Consider the following 22,901-nt stretch of genomic DNA (forward strand, 5'->3'; position numbering starts at 1 on the left):
ATTTGTTGGTGATTTTGGTCATAAATGTGTTCCAGTATGTGATTTTGCTCTGCTGTTACCAGTTTGGAATATTAATACAACATAGAACCCCTTTAATCTTTTTACATGAATTCTGATGAAGTTTCACTGCAAAAACACACCTGTATCAGATTTAGAATCACATACGAACAGGGACTAAAAACATCAGATTCCATGTGATTTCTGTGGTTCATACTATTATGAACAAAACAGATCTGAGTCAAAGAAAGCATCTTATATTTAGGTCACATTTTCCTGCAGTGTGAATGTAGGTCTCACCTCTTCAGAAACTGAAACTCAGATTTTTCTAGCGATGCATTTTTCAAACCTTTTGCAGCTGTGAAACCTCTTCACACATGGTCAGCATACTAGGGGCATTTGTTGGCAATCAATAATGAAGGAAAAAAAAAAAGAATATTTGCAAAGACACCAGTGTACAGCATTAGAAGTGCTTTGGTTTAACCTGTATATCAGCCATTAAATCTGCTATTTTGTAAGACTTCATATCATCTTGTTATGCAGGCGTGCGTTCAACAAGGACTCCTCTCTAGTGTCACTGTTTTATGACATGATTTCTGCTGTGTTTTGGTTTTTTTTTCCGTTTTTTTTTTTTTTTTTTGCTGTGTTCTGTATTTTGTTGTAAACAGAAGTGTCAAAACAATGTGCACTTTTCTGCCTTCATTACGGGAAAAAATATAGGATGTAAAACTATTATTCTGTGCTTGTTTTTAAGTGCTTTCATGAGATGTCATTTCTTTACAAAGGTGAGAAGTTATGTTTTTTTTGTTGTTGTTTTTAAAAAGTGGTCATTTCCTTTTTCCTTTTGAAATGGTTACAGCAAACGTGAGGTAAAATCTTGCAATCACAACATCATATAGTTCAGGAGTGTGGTGACTTAACTGCAATATCTCAAACAAATCCTACTGAATGTATGCCAACACACACTGGACGCCAAACATCTGGACGACAACATCACAGATTATGGGGAATTCATTGCCAATATAGTATTATACTGTACATTCATGGCTCAATATGGTGCCAGTTTTTTAGCTAATGTACACACACATTTACAGCTTACACAATGTATGTAAAGTAGACAAATCAGGCTTAAAAAAATAAAATAAAATTTAAAAAAGCCTTGTTGAACGCACCACATATCGGGGCACTAAAACATATTTTCACTGAGCTCTGCTGTCTCCTGACAGGACACTGAATGAACCTGATATAATGACAGTAAATCATAACCAGCTTTCCTGTTCCCACCTCTTTTATCATCACTCTCTTCTTCATATTCCTTTTTTCCGTTCATCCCAAGACGTCTCAGAAACCAGCTCAACAAACCAGTAATGAGCAAAATAAAATAAAGAGTATTGTCACTGTCTGTTTTTGCTCCTCTTGGTCAAAGAAAATGTTCATTCATTCTCCAAATGTCTTTTTCATCTTTTTTCTTTTTTTTTTTTTTTTGTTTTGTTTTTTTTTTTTTTTTGGCAAAGTTACGTTCCAATCTTCCACCCGCCAAACCCCCTTTTGTCCTTCCCGTGGTTCGGCCTTACTCCAGAGTTTGATTAGAGGCGGTAGCCATCCATCATCGCTGGAGGAGCAGCAGGACAGCCAATGGGAGCAGCAGTAGGAGGTCCCAGAGGCGGGTCTGAGACGTGGCTGTGCCTCTGACTCCTTTGTTGTCTGGTGGGTAGCCGTACAGTCCCGGTCTGCTCCGAGGACACTGACCACCGATGCACATCCCACTCCCTGACCCGCTGATATCTTCACCTAGGGAGGGTCAGCAGAGGAAAAGGCTTTAAAAGGGGAATTAGGAGCAAGACTTCATCCTGATTGGTCCAAATAAAATCAAATGTGGTGGATGGATCTGTTGTTGAACCCCATGTGGGAACGTAGGGATCCATTTCTACACGTGCAATAGAGTTTTCCTTCTTTTGTTTTTTAAAGCATCAGGTACAAATATAGTATCACACATTATAAACCAATAAAGACCCAGTGCTACTTTTGTGGTAGTTCTCCAATGATTTTTTTTCCTCTATATTTGACATTTCCTAAGTGATTTGTCACCATTTACCATAAAATAATTGTATTTTTATTTATTTAACTAGGAAGTGATGTTGAGATTAGGAATCTCTTTTGCAAGGGAGACCTGGCCAAGGTAGCAGCCATACAAAGTCCAAACAACATAAAACACATACATGATGCACAATTAACAATAAAACGCAATATACAACTATTCTACCATAATGGCATCAAGAAAAACAGTGACATTCTTCCTTCACTGCATTCTCCATGGTACTTTTAAAATCATTAATAGAAATGAATATATGTAGTTTTACAGTTTTTTGAAGGACACTGGTTACAGATTGGACATTTTTCTTTTATTTATAATCCAAAAATAACCTAAATAAACCTCTGTATTTTGCATTTTTCCAGAACAAATCTGGTATTTTCCAAAATTTAATGTATTGACCATGTAGATGTTCATAAAACTTCAGATTAAAGTTGAGGGTTATTATATCAGAATCAGAGAAAACTGAATAACAACGGACATTTTCAGCAAAATATATCATGAAATGAACATAAAACAAGTGTTTCCATCCACTGTCATTTATCAAACTCTGTGGGTTTTACAGGTGAATCAATGTTGTAAACGGTGATGGTGTGTCCATGTTCACTACGGAGCCTCTGAATGTCCAGATGGGTCATATCTGATGACCATGAAAAGAAGACAAACTGTATTTTACACTAATTATTTACATGTATTGATACGATTAGTGCACAGGTGTCAAGCATACGGCCCGGGGGGCAAAACCGGCCTGCCAAAGGGTCCAATCCGGCCCGTGAGATGAATTTGCAAAGTGCAAGTTACGGCATCAAACTCAAAAATAATATCATAATACCCTATAAATAATGACAACACCATTTTTTTTCTCTTCAATTTAGTGCAAAAAACATTAAATTATGAAAATGTTTACATTAACAAACTATCCTTTAATAATAAAATGTGAACAACCTGAACAAATATGAACAATCTGAAATGTCTAAAGAAAATTGAGCGCAATTTTAACAACATTCTGCCTGTGACTAAATGTTTTGTGCCTTTGTAGATCTGATCTGTAATGCACATGTATATAAATATAAATGATAAGTCAAGGCAGAATACTGATAAAATTGAATTTATATTTTATATTTAGTAACAAATTTTCTTTTTTTCAGGTTATTCACATCTTTTTTTGTTTGGATAGTTTGTAAATGTAAATATTGGCATAATTGAATATCATTTTTTACACTAAAACAATTTGGAGTTGTCATTATTTATTAGTTCTCATGCTATTATTGTACTGGTCTGGCCCACTTCAGATTAAATTGGGCTGAATGTGGCCCCTGGAAGAAAATGAGTTCGACACCCCAGGATTAGTGGATCAACAGGTATTAAACAGTTTAGATCAGTAGATGATTTTGGTCGCTGGTGTATGTTTGGGTCTTTATGGGTTAATCCTGTACAACATCCAGGTGTAAACAGCATGTTTGGTTATGGACACATGGGTGCAGATGGCCATTAAATATATGCGTTTGAGTGTAAAAAACCACATCAGCCAGTTTTTGGGCAATATAGGACCATACATTTCCCCTTTCTGGTTGTATTTGAGGTATCATTAAAACAGCCTTCTATCTAACATTACCAAAATTAAAGTGTTTGAGTCTAAAAAAAGACCGAGAAGATAAATCGAGGATTCATTTCCAGCGGAGTCGACTTCTGTACTGGTTTTATAACTAGCATTAACCAGCTACAATTCATTCAGAACATCCCTGCTAGCTCTAAATGTTTGCGTCAGTCGGTAACAGAATACACACATAACTACTGCTGCAAAATGGTTAAGATTTAAAGCCCCTCCAAAATATGTTTACAGAGTATAAAGACAAGAGCTCTGAGATTTATTGACTCTTAGAGTATTGACTCAAAACCACATAAAATTAGCAATAAAATCCACACTAACTTATAAAAACTGTGCTCAAGATGCTCCTGGATATACGACATACGGAGATGCTTGATGAGTCCAGATGTATCATTCAGACTTCATCTACACACCAGGATTTTGCAGCACAGTGAACATTTTGGAGGCATTTTGCTCTACGGAGTTGTGTTAGAAAGTAGAACTCAGTCCAAACTAAACATGCTGATGCAGAATTTAACGACTACGCAACAACAACTGAGCTGCCAGTGGAGTTAAGAATAAAAAAAAAACCCTCTTATCATGTGTTGATGGACCCTGAATGCAGTTCTCAATTTGAAGCACTGTACGTTTTTATGATATTATAATTGTTTGTGATAGACAAAATGCCTAAAATTTTAAGATACAAGATTGTAAATGATTTGAGTGAAATTTTTGCAGGGACTCACTTGCGTCCTGGAAGTCCACGTCATTACCATCCAGTGCATTTTTCAGCTTGTTGCTCATAATTTTCAGTTGCATGATCTGTTGTCTGATGGTCATGTCTGGCTTTGTGATGTCGAGCTCCACCTCTGGGTTGTTGATCTGATTGGCCAAACCATCACCCATCACCTCTGGAAGATACCTGAGGATGAAAAAACAAAGGATAGAGGAGAAATTCAGTAGGTTTTATTTATTGTTTGTTACAATAGTTTTTAGGTTTCAGTGGAGTTTTGGAGTGTAACCGCAGCTGACTTTTTATTTTTGAAGAAGGTTTTGTGTTGCTTTTAGTTTTTCAAGTATTATGAGAAAAGCTTTGATTTATTGATGTTAGAAACAAGATGAAAAATGCATGATTTTTTTTTTTTTTTTTTTTTTTAAGGCAAGGCAAATTTAATTCATACACAGGGCAATTCATAGTGCTTTACAAAAACGGAAAAGAGCCAAGTTAAAAACACACAATTAAAACATAATCAATAAAACATAAATAATAATCAATTAAAATAAAGTAAAAGAGAAGAGTGCACATAGAATGCTTTCAGTTTTTCTATGCACGTTTTCAGCCTGGACTTAAACATTGTCAGAGTAGAGCCCTGAAATATTTGAGTTTTACTTTTAGTTTTCACTGTTTGTAATAATCCTGATCCTAGATGACAGATGTATAATGGAATTGCAACCATTTTGCAAGGACAAACAAAACATCTTCATACAAGAAAAGCATGTAGGTATTTTTTAAATTACAAAGTCCTGAGGAAAATGCATCCTTCCCACACATACACCATAGTGTCTATATATTTTAATGAGCTCATTGACTTCACTTTAAGACCTTTTTAAGACTACTTAGAACAGAATTTAATGCCTATTTCACAGCCTATTTCTTGGCCACACTGGCAAAAATTTGTGACTCCTAGAATTTAGGAAAGTGTATTTATTTACACCAACCCCATTCTGAGTTATTTCTCACTGGGGCTGTAACGTTAGCGATAATTGGTTCCTAATTTCAATATAAATCATTGGGTTGGAACTGAGTCGACTATCATTACTTTCTTTGAAGCTTGGACATTTAACAGACACATTTAAACACAATACAGCCAACAACTTTATGGCAACATAACTTAAAAAGAGGGGTAGGAGGTGTTTTCCTGTAGTGTTTTTTACTATATTGCTTAAAATCCCCTTCACACCTCGATTGCAACCAAAAATAAAAAGTTTTAGTCACCTGCGGAATGTACAGGACTGAAAAAACACCATCCAATCATTTTAACCAGCCCATCAAAATGACTGAATGGTGATATGTCTATCAAACTCAACTGCCATTTGTCCCTCCCCCTCCAGTACTCTGGCGGCATGGCTTCAGGAGGAAGTCTGAAGAAAGGGGTTTGGACTTTTGAATTGTGTATCTTCAAAATGTAGCCGTAGTCAAACCATTTTTCCAGGATCTCCTACCCTACCTTTAAGACCTACCATATCAAATTGAATACCCTCTAAAGACTTTTTTAAGGTATTAAATACAGATTTGTAAATTCAAGACATTTAAGACCCTGCAGGAACTCCATGATGTGTAGAATGTTGGTTTTTGTTCTCATATGTGAGTTTCTTCTTCTGTTGCTAAGACCAGACAATGTATAAGAATTGCGATACCTCTGTCTTAACCCTCAAAGACCTAAACAGAATCCAGGTACCAAAAGCATCTACCGATTTAAAATGTTTAATAACTCTTCAACCACTAATACACTGAAATAATTCAGGTAAAATGCAGTTTCTGACCCTTAACCCTTTCATGCATAGTGATCACTACAGTGGACAGTTATTCTACAGCTGTTCTCTTGTGTATTCATGGGTTTTGTTGTTTTAGTTCCTTATCAGCCGACACAGTGGACACTTATGCATCATCCCATACACTGCAATTCATATACTCAGTGCCAATGAAAACGCAACACTTGAATGTGTTTTATTGTTCCTGAGCTGCATCAATATGTTTAAGTTTCACCTGTATAAGATAACCCCAGACAATTTCTTTACAACCTGAGACAGGTTGAGCTATTGTCACGCTTGAATGAACTTGTCTGCATTCATAAGACTTGTTTTTCTCATTGCTCAGCAATGAACTGCTCAGCTTAAGGAATTGTGGTCAGTTAAGGAGCGGTCATGTTCTGTATATAAAGGCAAGCTGAAAAGCACCAAAATCATTTGCAATAACTCAGCGATGCTTAGACTGACACGTGACCACAGATGCCATGCTATGGGGCTCCTGGAGGCCGGAATCTCTGCTTGGCAGGTGGCGCGCCGTTTTGGATGCAATGTGTCCACCATAGTCAGGATGCAACAGAGGCATGAAGAAACTGGCTCAACTGCAGACAGACCTCGCCCTGGACGAGCATGTGTGACCATGCCACATTGAGCTGCAGCACCTCCGGGACCGCTTTGTGACTTTTGGTTTTGGGGGTCCTTGAGTTTCTTTCTTTATCCTTATTTTTTGTCAACAAATTTGGATGTGAATTTGTATTTTTACTGTATAGAAATGGCCTATGATTAATTCCAAAGAGCTTATGGAATAAAAATCCTCACTGATTTTAAAAAATATAAGAATCTTCAAGTGTTGCGTTTTCATTGGCACTGAGTATACCATTACTGTAACTTTGCTGTTCTTGATAAACCTGATCTGCAGTAACTTTTTTGAGTATAAATCAATTGTTATTTGTTAGACAAAAAGGTTTTTTTTTTTTTTTTTTTTTTTTTTTTTTTTTTTTACTTATTATCTCCATGAAATGAGTAATAACTTGCATTAGAATATGTTAAAATGTGAGAAAACATCAGATTAGCAGCATTAAAATTGTTTTTATTTCATTGTTTTCATGTCACTTTCTGATATTGGGTTTTAAACACGTTTCTTTACTTCATAAATTAAATGCATGGACATTATGTAACTCTATAAAAAAAAAATAATAATAACTCGATCACATTGTTTTTTTCATGCCTAAGGGGGAATAAAAACACTCAAGAAAAAAAATCTTGTCGAAGGTTGTCATAATTCATGCATGAAAGGGTTAAATATGTCTTATTTGGAAGTTCAGGTTCTCTGTAGGGAACACCATCATCTTCCTGCAACACTGATTCACTGATAAAAACCCATGAAGTCTGACAAATACCGATAGTTGTACATGTTTGTGTTTCTGTTCATTTAGTGATATATTCTGCTGAATAAGTCACTTTTTCTTTATTCTCTCTATTTATATAAAAATATCTATGTGGTCAGTATATTTAAAATAGGGTAAGACCTGATTTTCACTGAAAAATGCTAAATGCGGGCTATAATATTATTTTAAATGGTGATAAATTGCTTAGGAAAGGTTAAACGTAGAAAAACACTTATTTGGAAGTCAACATAAAAATAGTTCTTGGTCTATAAAGGTTACACCAAATCTTAACTAACTCTTGTACTTTAAATTATACTTTAGTGTCCTTCACTTAAACCTGTTCTATTATTTCCAGAAGTTTACACACTGTACTAAGCAAAACCATCCATCAGTGTCAAATGCATATTGTGTCAAATCATTCTGTAGATCAGGGATGTCAAACATGGGGCCCGGGGGCCAAATGTGGCCCACCAAAGGGTCCAGTTCGGCCCCTGGGATGTTTTTGCCAAGTGCAAAAATTCCACAGTCTTGAATTGAATTAAGCAAAAAAAAAATAAAAAATTCGCTTGAATTAAGGAAAAAATCTGAAATTAAACCAAACAAAAATCTTCAATTAAGTAAAAAAAAATATCTTGAATTAAGCCAAAAAAAGTCTTCAATTAAGTAAAAGAAATCTTCAATTAAGCCCCCCCCCAAAAAAATCTCAAATTTAGCAAAAAATCTTGAATTAAGCCAAAAAAAATCTTAAATTAAGTAAAAAAAAAACAAAAAAAATCTTCAATTAAGCCAAAAAAAGTCTTCAATTAAGTTAAAAAAAAAATCTTGAATTAAGCCAAAAAAATGTAAAATTTTGCAAAAAATCTTGAATTAAGCCAAAAAAATCTTGAATTAAGCAAAAAAAAAATCTTGAATTAAGACAAAAAAATCTTCAATTAAGTTAAAAAAAAAAACTTGAAATAAGACAAAAAAAAAATCTTCAATTAAGCAAAAAAAAAAAATCTCAAATTGAGCAAAAAATCTTGAATTAAGCCAAAAAAAATCTTCAATTAAGTAAAAAAAAATTTCAATTAAGCCAAAAAAAATCTTCAATTAAATAAAAAAATCTTGAATCAAGCAAAAAAAAATCTTCAATTAAGCCAAAAAAAATCTAGAATTAACAACTTATTTTTTTTTCTCTTTGTTTTAGTGCCAAAAATAACATTAAATTATGAAAATATTTACATTTACAAACTATCCTGTAAAACACTAAAATGTGAATAACCTGAACAAATATGAACAACCTGAAATGTCTAAATAAATTTCAGCCAATTTGAACTCTTTTCTGCCTGTTCCTCAGTGTTTAGTGTCTTTGTAGATCTGATGTATAATGCACATGGAGAAATGATAAGTTGAGGAATAATATTGTTAAAATTGAACTAAATTTTCTTATGTTTTTTAATTTAAATTTCAGTTTTTTTGTTTGTTTTTTTGGGGGATACATTATAAAAGTAAATATTTTCATAATTTAATGTTTTTTTTGTGTTTTTTTTACATGAAAACAAAGAAAAAAATTTGGAGTTGTCATTATTTATATATTATAATGTTATTAAATTTCTGGTTCGGTCCACTGCAGATCAGATTTAGCTGAATATGGCCCCTGAACTAAAATGAGTTTGACACCCCTGCTATAGATGAATCTGAAACAGAAATGAACAAGGTGCGAAACTCTTGTCTTTTAATGCTGCAACTTGTACATTTTCACTTTATAACACTCACAGTTTGATAAGCCATGTAAATTTAGCAACCGTTAACAGTAGTAACAAGCTAGGAGGCTGTTAATTAGATGACACTGATATTTAAACCAGTGTGAAGGTGTGGAAATTACAATGAAAACCTCAGCATGTTATAGTGAATAAGGCTGTTCTGGGAAATCATATGTGCATTTTGCAACATGTTGTGTGTTCTGCGCTTGTGAAGTTGTCATTTCCTACCAGCCAATGCGTAAAACAGAATGATCTTACTGACAAAAGTGGGCAGTAGTAATGAGTAATATAGAGTAAGGAAGATGTATTGAGCAACAAAGCATTAAACAGGTCAAGGCTTTGAGCTTTGTTGTCATGTTGCATTGAAATAAAGAGTTCTTTGCTTTGTTACACATTAACATTATACACTAAAATAAATCTTTTGATCAAAAAAGCTCTGTTCTAGTTTTAGGAGATTAGCAGCAGTTTTGTCAGCTGAGAGCTAATTGTACTGTAACCTCAATGCAAGCAAATCCTGATGAAGCTTAGGGTAAGGATTTTTAAAATTGAAAACCTTTATTAATACTACTATGTGTATATACATATAAATGTATTTATATATAATTTTCCTTGTCTTAATTCCTAGAAGTGAGGTTGGCTATATGTACAAGCTTGTTAATATCATTATTATTACACTGGTCAACAACAAATTTATTGTTTAAGTTTTTTCAGCTGATTTAGGATAATTTTGGTGTGCTGAATCCAAAAATCACATTAATTTTGCTCAATCGCGTCAACTTTCTGAACTATGCTACATATTGACTTTTTAACATTTTTGCTTACATTTATGGGCATTTTCACATCATATGATACAAAATTCTTTCATATTTCTTGCAATAAACAAGTTCTGAAGATTTTACTTTTGACAATTTATGATTAATGTTTTTTTTAATATTACAGGTGAATGAAATGGCTTCGACTAGAAGATCTTGCAAAAATAAGCCTGATGTATTCTGCTACATCTGCAGTGAATACACCATTGTACCTAACAGGAATCAAGTCACAAGTTTCATAAAGTGTGCTTACCAATCTTATTTTGGTATTAATTATTATATTTTGTGAGATCATCAAATTTTTCAAAATCAAATTAGCAAAAAAAAAACCTGACCTGATTGAGAAAAACAGATGTCATTTTTGGATTTAGCGGTGCAAAATGGTCCTAATTCAGTTGAAAAAACCTAGACAACTTGCAAAAAACATTTTTTTATAACCCAGTGTTATCTATTTACTTACTTATTTACTTTATTTATATTACTCCTTTTTTTTTTGCATGTGTGTGCTTCATGGACACGTCCAAAATCATTTATACATGTAGATAAATGTGAGTGTGTGTAAGTAAATGTAAATATGTTTGTTAGCATATATAATCTTTATTACTATTCATGTTGTTGTTCTACAAAGTAGGGTGAGCATGAAAAGCATTGATTTTCACAGTTTACTTTTCTGTTATGTTTCACATCGCAAAGTCTATATTTATATGGCAATTTTCATGCAACAAAGGTTCACAAATCACCCCTTTTTTTCTTCCTTCCAGTGAGTAATATTGACACCCTCTTTTTTCTTTTTCAAAAAAAAAAAAGAGAACAGTGTAATTTGTACCTATGATGTCCTGTGTAATATGTTGAGAGACTGTTCTGAATAAAAATTTGAATTAAAAAAAAAAATAGAAAACCTCCATCTTTTGATTTTTGTCTCCAGTATAAGCAATTTTTACTTGACCTTTTTAGATTTTGAACTAGTGAAGCAAATAATCTGGCCTCTGATAAAAGCTTTACATACTTCCCATCTAATACTAGCAGATGTTTCATACTGATTAGTTGTAAAATACATATCAATTTGTTTCTCAAGAAATGTCATTAATTCAGTCTCCTGGAGCCATTTTTTGCTGGAATTTCCATTTGGGGGGGGGGGGGGGGGGGGGGGTTCGTAGTAATCTTGAGTTGACATATACCAAATTATTTGCAACATGGTCAGAAGTTAGGACGCTATCATAGATACAATCATGAACTTTAGATGTTTGATCTGCAGAAATAAGGAAGTAGTCAATTCGTGAGTGTTTTGGAAAAGCATGTGTACATTAACCCTTTCATGCATACTGGTCACTCCAGTGGACAGTTCTTCTACAGCTGTTCTCTTGTATATTCATGGGTTTTGTTGTTTTAGTTCCATATCAGCCGACACAGTTGACACTTATGCACCATCCAATACACTGTAATTCATACCATTAATGGGTGTGACGGACTGCAGTGGGACGAATAAGAGTGAATGGTTGGATGTGAATGAATATTTTATATAGATGGAGTTATAGAAATGCATTTTTTACTGTTTTTTAATGTTTTAGTTTTTTTTTATTAATGTCTGTTTTTTTTTAATGAGAACATCAGCCTGTTCAGGGACTACAAGTGGAAATTAGCACTAGTGCTAGAACCTGGCACACTACATCTGTCCTTTTTAAGGTTAATGTACATTTTTCATTGTCCTTGTCTAAATAAATAAATAAATAAAATGGAAAAAAAATGACTTTGCTGTTCTTGATAAACCTGATCTGCACTAATATGTTTTAGTGTAAATCAATTGCTAATTGTTATTAGACTGTAATTAACAGTTTTCTTAATCAAAAAGGTTGTTTTTTTGGGTTTTTTTTTGCATATTGTCTCCATGAATTGCGTAACAACTAGTATTAGAGTATGCCAAAATGTGATAAAATGGCATTAGTGGCTTTAAAAATGTTTTTATTTCATGGTTTTCACACAGTATATCATTTTCTGATAATGCGTTTTAAATACATGTTTCTTTGCTTCAGAAGTCAAATGCATGGTGTCCAGCTGAGTGGACATTTTTGTAACTCCATTAAAAATAGGGTCATAAAAAATTTCAGTTGCATTGTTTTTTTCACGCCTAACAAGGAATAAAACACTCAAGAAAAAATATTGACAAAGGTCCTCATAATTCATGCATGAAAGGGTTAAAGAATCAGGGTTTCTAGCTCTCCATATATCAGTCAAATTTAAATCTTTAATTAACTGTTGAATTGTTGCCGTACTTTTAATGTGGGTTATAATAGAATGTGATGATTGAGCTTTATTGGGGTCTAGTGTACAATTGAAATCTCCAGCTACAGGCAGATTCAAAGCTTGTGTCTTACAGGATAAAAGAAAGTATTTACTATTAAACAGCAAGTACTGAAGACTCTAAAAGTGTTTTACATATGGTTTAAAACGCATGGTCCTAAAAGAAGAAGAAATACAGGCATCATGTGCTTCCAGGCCTTATTTAACCCTGAAAGACCCAAACATCCACCGTTAATCTAAACCATCTACTGATCTAAACTGTTTAATACCTGTTGATCCACTAATTCTATCAATACATGTAAATAATTGGTGTAAAATACAGTTATTCATCTTTTCATGGTCATCAGATATGACCCATTTGGATGTTCAGAGGCTCCGTAGTGAACTTGGAAACACTGTCATCATCTACAACATTGATTCACCAGTAAAACCCATGGAGTTGGATCAATGACAGTGGATGGACACACTGGGTTTATGATCAGTTATTGACAGATTTTACTGAAAAAGTCACTTTTTTTCAGTTTTCTCTGTTTCTGATATAATAACACTCAATTTTAATATGAGTTTTAATGGACATCGACATGATCAGTAAATTAAATATAGGAAAATACTCTGAAAAACAACAAAATACAGAGGATAATATTATATTAAATGGAGATAAATGTCTTAAAGATTAAATTGGGTGAAAAATTAATTTGGGAACTGACACAAAAGTAGCACTGGGTCTTCATGGGTTAAGTTATGTGACGCTGAAGCTTCTTAAAACCATAAACCACACTGTCTTACTTCTACAACACTGATTCACCATTAAAACCCATGGAGTTGGATCAGTGACAGTGGATGGACAGACTGGGTTTATGATCAGTCATTGATAGATTTGACTGAAAAAGTCACTTTTTCTTCAGTTTTCTCTGTTTCTGATATAATAACACTCAATTTTAATATGAGTTTTAATGGACATCTACATGATCAGTAAATTAAATATAGGAAAATACTCTGAAAAACAACAAAATACAGAGGATAATATTATATTAAATGGAGATAAATGTCTTAAAGATTAAATTGGGTGAAAAATTAATTTGGGAACTGACACAAAAGTAGCACTGGGTCTTCATGGGTTAAGTTATGTGACGCTGAAGCTTCTTAAAACAATAAACCACACTGTCTTACTTCTACAACACTGATTCACCATTAAAACCCATGGAGTTTGATCAGTGACAGTGGATGGACAGACTGGGTTTATGATCAGTCATTGATAGATTTGACTGAAAAAGTCACTTTTTTTCAGTTTTCTCTGTTTCTGATATAACAACACTCAATTTTAATATGAGTTTTAATGGACATCTACATGATCAGTAAATTAAATATAGGAAAATACTCTGAAAAATGACAAAATACAGAGGATAATACTATATTAAATGGAGATAAATGACATAAAGATTAAATTGAGAGAAAAATTAATTTGGGAACTGACACAAAAGTAGCACTGGGTCTTTATGGGTTAAGTTATGTGACGCTGAAGCTTCTTAAAACCATAAACCACACTTACTTCTACAACACTGATTCACCATTAAAACCCATGGAGTTGGATCAGTGACAGTGGATGGACACACTGGGTTTATGATCAGTCATTGACAGATTTGACTGAAAAAGTCACTTTTTTTCAGTTTTCTCTGTTTCTGATATAATAACACTCAATTTTAATATGAGTTTTAATGGACATCTACATGATCAGTAAATCAAATATAGGAAAATACTCTGAAAAACAACAAAATACACAGGATAATATTATGTTAAATGGAGATAAATGACTTAAAGATTAAATTGAGAGAAAAATTAATTTGGGAACTGACATAAAAGTAGCACTGGGTCTTTATGGGTTAAGTTATGTGATGCTGAAGCTTCTTAAAACCATAAACAACCCTGTCTTACTTCCAACCCTATGTGTCATCTACTGTCAAGAATTTACTAAAGTTGTATATTCTCGTGTGAAATTTATTGATCTGTTGTGAAATCCACCAGGTGTCGCAGTAGAGCAGACTTTTGAACACTTCATTACTGATGTAATTCTTTCACTCCCTGCAGAGCAAATGGTATATTTCCTTAATCTGTCCCACACACAGTCAGCGATTCATCTATATTTCATCGCCCTTCTCACATTATTCACAGACACACACATCCACACCTATCTATATTTCATGCCTTTCACGTTCCCCTCAGCAGAACCCTCCTGTATACTGCTGATGGTTCTGCTCAGGATAAATCAGTGTCGTAAAACCGGCCACTTTAAGGGTGTGTATGCGTAGAGCGGAACGGGACGGCGTGTAGACACATCAACATGGCATCAAATTGTTCTATAATCCATTTACACATGGGTTAAAGGAGGATGAAAAATGTGCAGGGTTGTGCATGTGCATTTCACCCGGGTTTAAAAAACCGCTGTGCATGGAAGAAACGACCACTTATATTCCATATACTTCTGCTTACAGAGCGGAAGAGTCTTGTTGCTTAGTATTATTGAAGATACAAGTGGGCTTTGATGGTGACAGAACTCATGTCTATTGTAGTAACTTTGCCATAAGGCCTCCTGTAGCTTTAGATAGGGTTTTTTTTTTCTAAAATACTTTTATTTCAAGAGCAAAACATTAACCCTTTCATGCATGAATTATGAGAACCTAATCAAGATTTTTTTCCGAAGTGTTTTTATTCCTCTTTAGGCTTGAAAAAGCTTTGCGATTCAACATTTTTTTATTTTTTTTTTATGAACCCATTTTTCATGGAGTTGCAAATATGTCCACTCAGCTGGACACCATGTGTTTAATTTTTGAAACAAAGAAACATGTATTTACTGGCATACTTTGTGAAAACTATGAACATTTTTTTTTTTTTTTTTGGATTCTGCTAATCTGATGTTTTCTGAGGTCGCATTTTAACATACACTAATACTAGTTATTAATCACTTTATGGAGATAGTATGCAAAAAAACAACTTTTTGTTAAAAAAAACTGTTAAATACAGTCTAATAATAATACAATAACAAGCAATTGATTTACACTAAAGCATGTTAGTGCAGATGAGGTTTATCAAGAACAGTAAAGTTACAGTGATGGTATGAATGTCAGTGTATGGGATGATCCACTGTGTTGGCTGATATGGAACTAAAACAATAAAATCCATGAATACACAAGAGAACAGCTTTGAAAAACTGCCCACTGTAGTGACCACTATGCATGAAAGGGTTAATATATGTAAATTGCTGCTTATTTTTGGATTTAAAAGTCTTGTCACAGTCTTCTTTGGGAGTGGGATTCGAGTGGGAGTTACTTTTATGTTAGGCCCTTTTAGTACCCCTAGACTAGGTCATAAGAGAGAAATAAAAAAAATATACTGATTAACATAATTTCAAGATAACAGCCTTACAAACAACAATGATATATTTACTTAACGTATTAAGATAAACCCTTTGAGATGCACCCACCTTTATACCTTTGTTGTTCTGCAGGCTTTAAATGAGCATACATGTTTATTTCTCACGCTCTTTTCTTCACATTCATCAAGAAAATATAAGAAATATGTGCACTTTAAAAGACACAAAAATCCCTGTCCCCATGAAGAAGCAGCACAAACAGAAATGTGACATGTGTATGTGTTGAATGAAACCTAAGTAAGTAAAGCTTTATTTGTATAGCACTTTTTAAAACATGTTACAAAGTGCTTCACATAAAAGGGAGATAGATCCAATCAAATCAAATTTTAAGCCAATTTACAGAAACCCAACAGAATCCTCCAGGAACAAACACTTATGACTGGTGACAGTGGCGAGGGTAAAACATCAGAAAACTAGAAAAGCACTCGGAGAGCGCAGACCTCCGCCTCCGGGGGGGTGGGGCTGAAGTGAATTTGACAGTTTTTCCTTACCTTGCTTTAGTTATACCATTCCAGCATTTATCTTGACTGGTGCCTCCTGCTGCCAGTTTGTTGCAAAGTGCCACCGGCAGTTGGATCCAGTACTGCCTCATCTCCCTCAGCTTACTCGACAGGTCTGATACCTGAGGACAGATGATCAGAATTTGTTGTGATTCCCAAAAACTCACCGAGACAAATGTTAAGACTATTTAAAAAATAATAATAGCATACAATGTAAAAATGAAGAGATTACTGGTATTATTACAACGCTATTTATTGGCATGTTTTTGACTTATTTAAGATACGACTTTCAGACTTTGAATAGGACAAAAAAAACAAAAAAAAAACAAGTTTTACCTTAGGAAGACAGGATTTTATTTATTTTTTTTTTTTAATCTCCACCAGTTTTTCAGAATATTGTTGACTGATTTATGCCTATCCTGCTGGGTTTCTTTGGTAGTTTTTGATACTATCCATCCCCCTACATCATTTTCTAGAAGACTTCAGTGGGTCTCAGGTCTGGATATTAGTAGTTTTGGAGCTTTTCTTTCATTTAACAGTTGTACTGTGTGTGTGTGTGTGTGTAGATAGATAGATAGATAGATAGATAGATAGATAGACAGATAGATAGATAGATAGATAGATAGATAGATAGATAGATAGATAGATAGATAGATAGATAGATAGATAGATAGATAGATAGATAGATAGATAGATAGATAGATAGATAGATAGATAGATATAAAATGTTAGCAGAACCAATAGGGTTTTTTAGTCTGCAATGGTATTTATTGATTTTTTTATTGTTGATTATTTAAATGCATTTATTTGTAGTTGCTTCCAATAATCTTGTATTTGTACACCGATTTATTTATGTTTGTCACATTGCACTTTGGATGTGGGCTGATGTCTGTGGTAAACTGCAAATGAATTGCCCGTATGGGGGATTAAAAAATTTTTCTGAATCTGAATCTGGACAGAATTATTGAGACATATAACACCTTCAGCTTGTAGGACTTCCCATTCCTGTTGATTTGTAATATTATTATGACAAAAAATGTTTGTGTCAGTTGTTGTCACTAATCACAAACCAACATAAAAAAAAAAATCAAAATCTTACCAAGTGTATTTTTTTCATTTCTAGTCCAAATATCTCATCACACTTAAAATAAGACATAATCACCTAAAGAGTAACTTTTCAGTGAGATATAAGAACTTATTTTCAGACAATAGATCTTGAAAACCTTATTTCATGAAATCTTATCAAGATAATTTTTACTTGCTCCACTGGCAGATTTTTTTTTTGCTTAATTCAAGAAAAAAAAAAAATGTAAAATTGATTTGACTAGAAATGAGAAAAATACACTTGGTAAGATTTTGATTGTTGCAGTGAGTATTCATTTTAACTTTAACCCTTTCATGCATAGTGGTCACTCCAGTGGACAGTTATTCTCCAGCTGTTCTCTTGTATATTCATGGGTTTTATTGTTTTAGTTCCATATCAGCCAACACAGTGGACGCTTAAATGCATCATCCCCATACACTGCAATTCATACCATTACTGTAACTGTGCTGTTCCAGATAAACTTAATCTGCAGGAACATGTTTGAGAGTAAATCAATTCCTTGTTATTATTATGAGACTGTAATTAACAGGTTTTTTTAAACAAAAAGTTTCTATTTCTTTTGTTTTGTTTTTTTGCATAGTATCTCCATAAAGTGAATAATAACTTTAGAGTATGTTAAAATGTGACAAAATATCAGATTAGCAGCATTTTAAAATATTTTATTCATAGTTTTCACACAGTATATCAGTAAATGCATGTTTATTTGCTTCAAAAATTAAACACAGTTTCCAGCTGAGTGGATATTTTTGTAATTCCATGAAAAGTAGGTTCATAAAAAAATTCAATTTCATGCCTTAAGAGGAATAAAAACACTCACAAAAAAAAAAAATCTTGATTTATGCATGAAAGGGTTAAAGACAAGTGAGAGTTGAAGGATCCAGGTGGTTATAATTACTTTATGAGAACATGAAAAATCATTCTTATACTGATAAAAAAAAATTACATTGAATAACTCAAAAATACATTTATTGCAATGATATTTATCTCAATATAAAAGTATATGATGGCCTTTATCATTATTATTCTGTAGCCGCAGTCTCCTGTTTGCCATGAAACACTTGAATTCAATGAGTCCTAATACTTTTGTCCATATACTGCAAATAAACTCATCCTTTTCATTACACGTACACACCTGCATTTCCAGCCTGAGTCCAGCGGTCGGGGATGGTTTGTACTCTGAAGCAGTCAAGGATCCGCTCTTCTTCCTCTGGTCATGAAGGCTGGGACTTCCTGTTCCTGGTTCACCTGGATTTCCACATGTCTGATACACCTACACATACAGACACAGGCACGGCACCTTTTAATATGTACTGTTTTTATTAACATTATGGTCTATCTAAATATTTCACTAAATTTTCAGCCTGAATTACGATATCTGTGATCACTGGAAATATCCACTAGATGTCGCCACAAACAAGAGTTTCAAACTGGAAGGACGGCTGAATGGATTTATTTCTTCAGCCCAATAACAAAGTGTTAGTTTGGAATGTAGAATTTAAATTGCCTAGTGCAAAAACTAATAAAAAGGCAGAAATACAAATAAATCTTTATATCTGACTGAAGGACAAGGTTGCAATATAACAAATTTAATACTGGGATGAGCCTAACAAGGTTGTAGATCTAAAATTTCCAACTCAAGGACAAGAAGATAGTCCAGTTTTTCAGATCAGAAACATAAACACAGGCAGAGTTAATACACAGTAGCCAGTTTAATCTCCTTTTACAGAGACTACAGGGCATCTGCAGGTTTGAAGAAGTAATATGTATGAATTTTTAAGACATTTTTCAAGTTGTCTGGTCAATTTTAATTCACAAAAATAACAGTACAAGGAGCCTCATAGTTATGTTCTTGAATCAGTCTTAACCATGTTGCATTCCAGCTAATGCTACATTTCCATTTGTCTCTGACTAATGTTTCTGCTACAGATGTTCAACCTGCTGAAGCTTATACCTGAACCCCTCCATCCATGAATGACTGTTACAGGCTCTACTCATTCCCACCGCTGTTATGGTAAAATTCCAAACTAATGACATATATTGTACAAATTTTACAAATATGTCCAAAGTAAATTTAGCATTTATTTACTTATGATTTGTGCTTGTGGAATTTTTAAGATCTTTGAGTGACAGATTTAACCCATAAAGACCTAATGCTACTTATATGGCAGATACCAAAATAGTTTTTTCTCTATATTTAACTTTTCTTAAGTGATTTATCACCATTTATTATAATATTATCCTCTGCTTTTTGTGGTTATTCAGTGTAAATCATGTATTTTCCTATATTTAATTTACTGATTATGTAGATGTTCATAAAAGTTGAGGGTTATTATATCAGAAACAGAGAAAACTGAAGAAAAAGTAACTTTTTCAGTAAAATACATCATTAACTGAACATAAACCCAGTGTGTCCATCTACTGTCATTGATCCAACTCCATGGGTTTTACTGGTGAATAAATGTTATGGAAGATGACGGTGTTTCCACGTTCACTACGGAGCCTCTGAACGTCCAAATGGGTCATATCTGATGACCATGAAAAGATGAATAACTGTATTTTACACTAATTATTTACATGTATTGATAGGATTAGTGGATGAACAGTTTAGATCAGTAGATGGTTTTGGTCACCACCAGCTGTTTGGGATTTTTGGGTTAAGAATTAATGATCATTTCCAAGGATAAATAATTTAGGACAATCAAATTTAAGACTTTTTAAGGATCTGTGGACACTATTATCTATTTAGGCCCCTTTACATACGTGCAAAACTTCATTCAATCAATCAATCAATCAACCTTTATTTATAGAGCGCTTTTCATGCACAGATGCAACACAAAGTGCTTTACAGAATTAAAAACAATTACACAATAAAAACAGAAAAACAATTACAGAGAAAACCCCTCCCTCCCACCCTCCATACTAGACACGCACACACACACACACACACACACACCCACACACTTACACACGCACACACACGCACACAACAGGGAGACATGGCATGGCACTGAGGATCAAGGAAACGCCACCTTTGGGGCCGTCCACACTGGGAGGAGCCGCAGACCGTGCCATTGGGGGGACCAGCACCCAGGCCCCCCGACTCCAACAGACAGGTGGACCCCCACATCGAAGGGAGGACCCCCAGCCAGCCGGGCCAAAGGGACCCAAGGACAGTACCCCCACTAGCAGACCAGACACAGCTCCCAGTGTGGAGGACCCCCCTGAGGATTTATCATTAAAACAACATGCTTGATTGCAACAAAGGAACATTTGGGTAAAACTGTCATTTTCATTTTCATCATAAGATGCATAAATAGTCATTTGTGGGTTTTAATATATTTGAAGCTGAAGTCATCATTAAGTCAGAGTGGTGTCACATTTAAAATATATTTAAAAAGTAGCATCCATGCAAAAATCCTTAAAAAATTCTTATTCTATTCTAATTATCAAATTAATTAAATATTTCAGGAAAATTTTTAATGGATTTAGAAACTGAAGATGTTATACTATTGAACTACAAAAAGTTTGAAATCATTATCTCAATTCTAATTTTTTGATTCAAAGTCAACAGGCGCGTGATTTGACCCATAAGTTCATAAAATTATTTTTTTATTCAATAGACTGTTCAATTTCATCATCCTAAAAACCCAGAGTCTCCCCCATACCAGAATGGTTCGACCCAACCTGTCATATGCCACCTAGCATCACCTGTCAATCACTTGAAAACTCAAACAATGGAGTTGTGGTTGAAGCGTAATTCTTTTGAAAACACGGAGGGACAAGTGGCAAACAAGGCCAAACCAGAGCTGGCAAAATTCCAGCTGTATCTTTAAGATTATTATGTTATGTTTTTGAGAACAGATCTTTACTATGATCCCAAAGGAGGACACTTTATGTTGCTAATTATTTTTATGTGCACAAATCTTTATTTATAATTAAGTTAATTATTTCTTTCTTTTTTTAGTTATATCTTTTTATTTCCAAATAGTTCAAGAGTGACCACTACAAATGGAGTTCCAAAGTTTAATAAATCAGACACTGATGACACAGCACTCTGTTTTAAGTCGTTTTTTTCAACCAAAAATGCTTTGCGCTGGTTAGGAGGTGTTTGGCTGAAAAAATATTTCACAGAGGGTACATCACTGAAAAAAGGTTGAGAACCACTGCTTTACAACATCACTTCGTCTTGTGGGCATCGTGACCTTCCCAGTTCAATAAATATTTAATGACGAGGATGAACCATGACTTGCGTAGCGTCCATGCAATCACATAATCCATATTACCTGTGCAGATTGCACTGTAATGTTTGTTGTTTCAACGGTCATTTGGGTTTGACCAGCACATATTTAATCACAAGGACATTGTAGTAATTATATTTTACTGTGTTAAAAATTCAATACTTAGACTTCACAGAATATATTTATTGAATTAGACTGCTTACTTTTAGAAACAAGAATGCAGTAAATGTTTACACATAAACTAAAATGTAGATAGTGTCTGCTTGGCAGGCTGTTAGTGGTTGTTGGCACATTTGGAGGACATATCTAGAAAAGCAATCACAGAATGATGAAAGGTTGAGTCCATTCCCACTGGGACACACTGATGAATACCATCCCCTCAAGGTTCATTGGAAAAAATAATAATGTGAATAATTAATAGCTTTGTATGATCCAACACATCCATTAATTACTTTTGAACTCAAAGCAAGGCTGACGTGAATCACTCCGCTATAGGCGTTCTTTGTCCAGTCGTACTGTTTGTGTGAATTCAGAAGCAGCGATAAGACAATGTTATCTTACCTTCGCAGTAAAGGTCTCCATGTTTTCCTGTAAGTAATAGACGGCCTCAAAGATCCGAGCCGGGATGGAAGAAAGAACCACATCCAGACTGGGCTCTGTGCTGAAACTCGACGCCACTTGAATCATAGTGTCTGAAAGGAGACGAGGAGAAAACATTCATCTCTCAGCAAGATTTTTTTGTTGTCCCGTATGCTTTTTGCAACTCATTATGGCTGCGACGATAAGAGGATTACTCAATTAGCTGAAGAAAAAGCATCAATTGGCAACTATTTTTGGTAACCAATTAATTGTTTTAATCATCTTTCAAGCAAATGTGCCAAATAGCTCAGGGTATGTTTGATTGCTGGCTCAATAAAAAACATTTTATGCTGTTTTTTTGCAGAAAATTGAATGGGTAATCAGCAGAATGATCATATGTTTCATCTGTATTGAAAGTAAGTATTAATTGCAGAACTAAAACTCACAATGAACAAACTGAAGAGTTTTGAGTGACCTATTTAAAAGTACAGTAATACTTAAACCCCTGTTAGGGCTATAAATAAATATGTGCCATGTCAACAGTAGGATGCCTAGAGAAATTATTTTAGTGAATGCATTTATATTCAGCAGCATACAGTAGAAACAGTA

The 22,901-nt window shown here is 34.0% G+C and overlaps 1 protein-coding gene across 1 annotated transcript in view; it reads right to left on the reverse strand.

The window, feature by feature from the left end:
* Positions 1 to 559: 559 nt before the first annotated feature.
* Positions 560 to 22,901, reverse strand: part of LOC115417728 (glypican-1-like) — a 75,691-nt gene continuing 53,349 nt past the window's right edge. Inside the window, 5 exon segments of the mRNA XM_030131773.1 lie at positions 560 to 1,788; positions 4,424 to 4,599; positions 16,362 to 16,492; positions 18,608 to 18,745; positions 22,275 to 22,405. Coding sequence (XP_029987633.1) covers positions 1,604 to 1,788; positions 4,424 to 4,599; positions 16,362 to 16,492; positions 18,608 to 18,745; positions 22,275 to 22,405 — 761 coding nt within the window. The 3' untranslated portion in view covers positions 560 to 1,603.

Source organism: Sphaeramia orbicularis, chromosome 4 (assembly GCF_902148855.1).
Source record: "Sphaeramia orbicularis chromosome 4, fSphaOr1.1, whole genome shotgun sequence".
Classification (NCBI taxonomy): Eukaryota; Metazoa; Chordata; class Actinopteri; order Kurtiformes; family Apogonidae; genus Sphaeramia; species Sphaeramia orbicularis.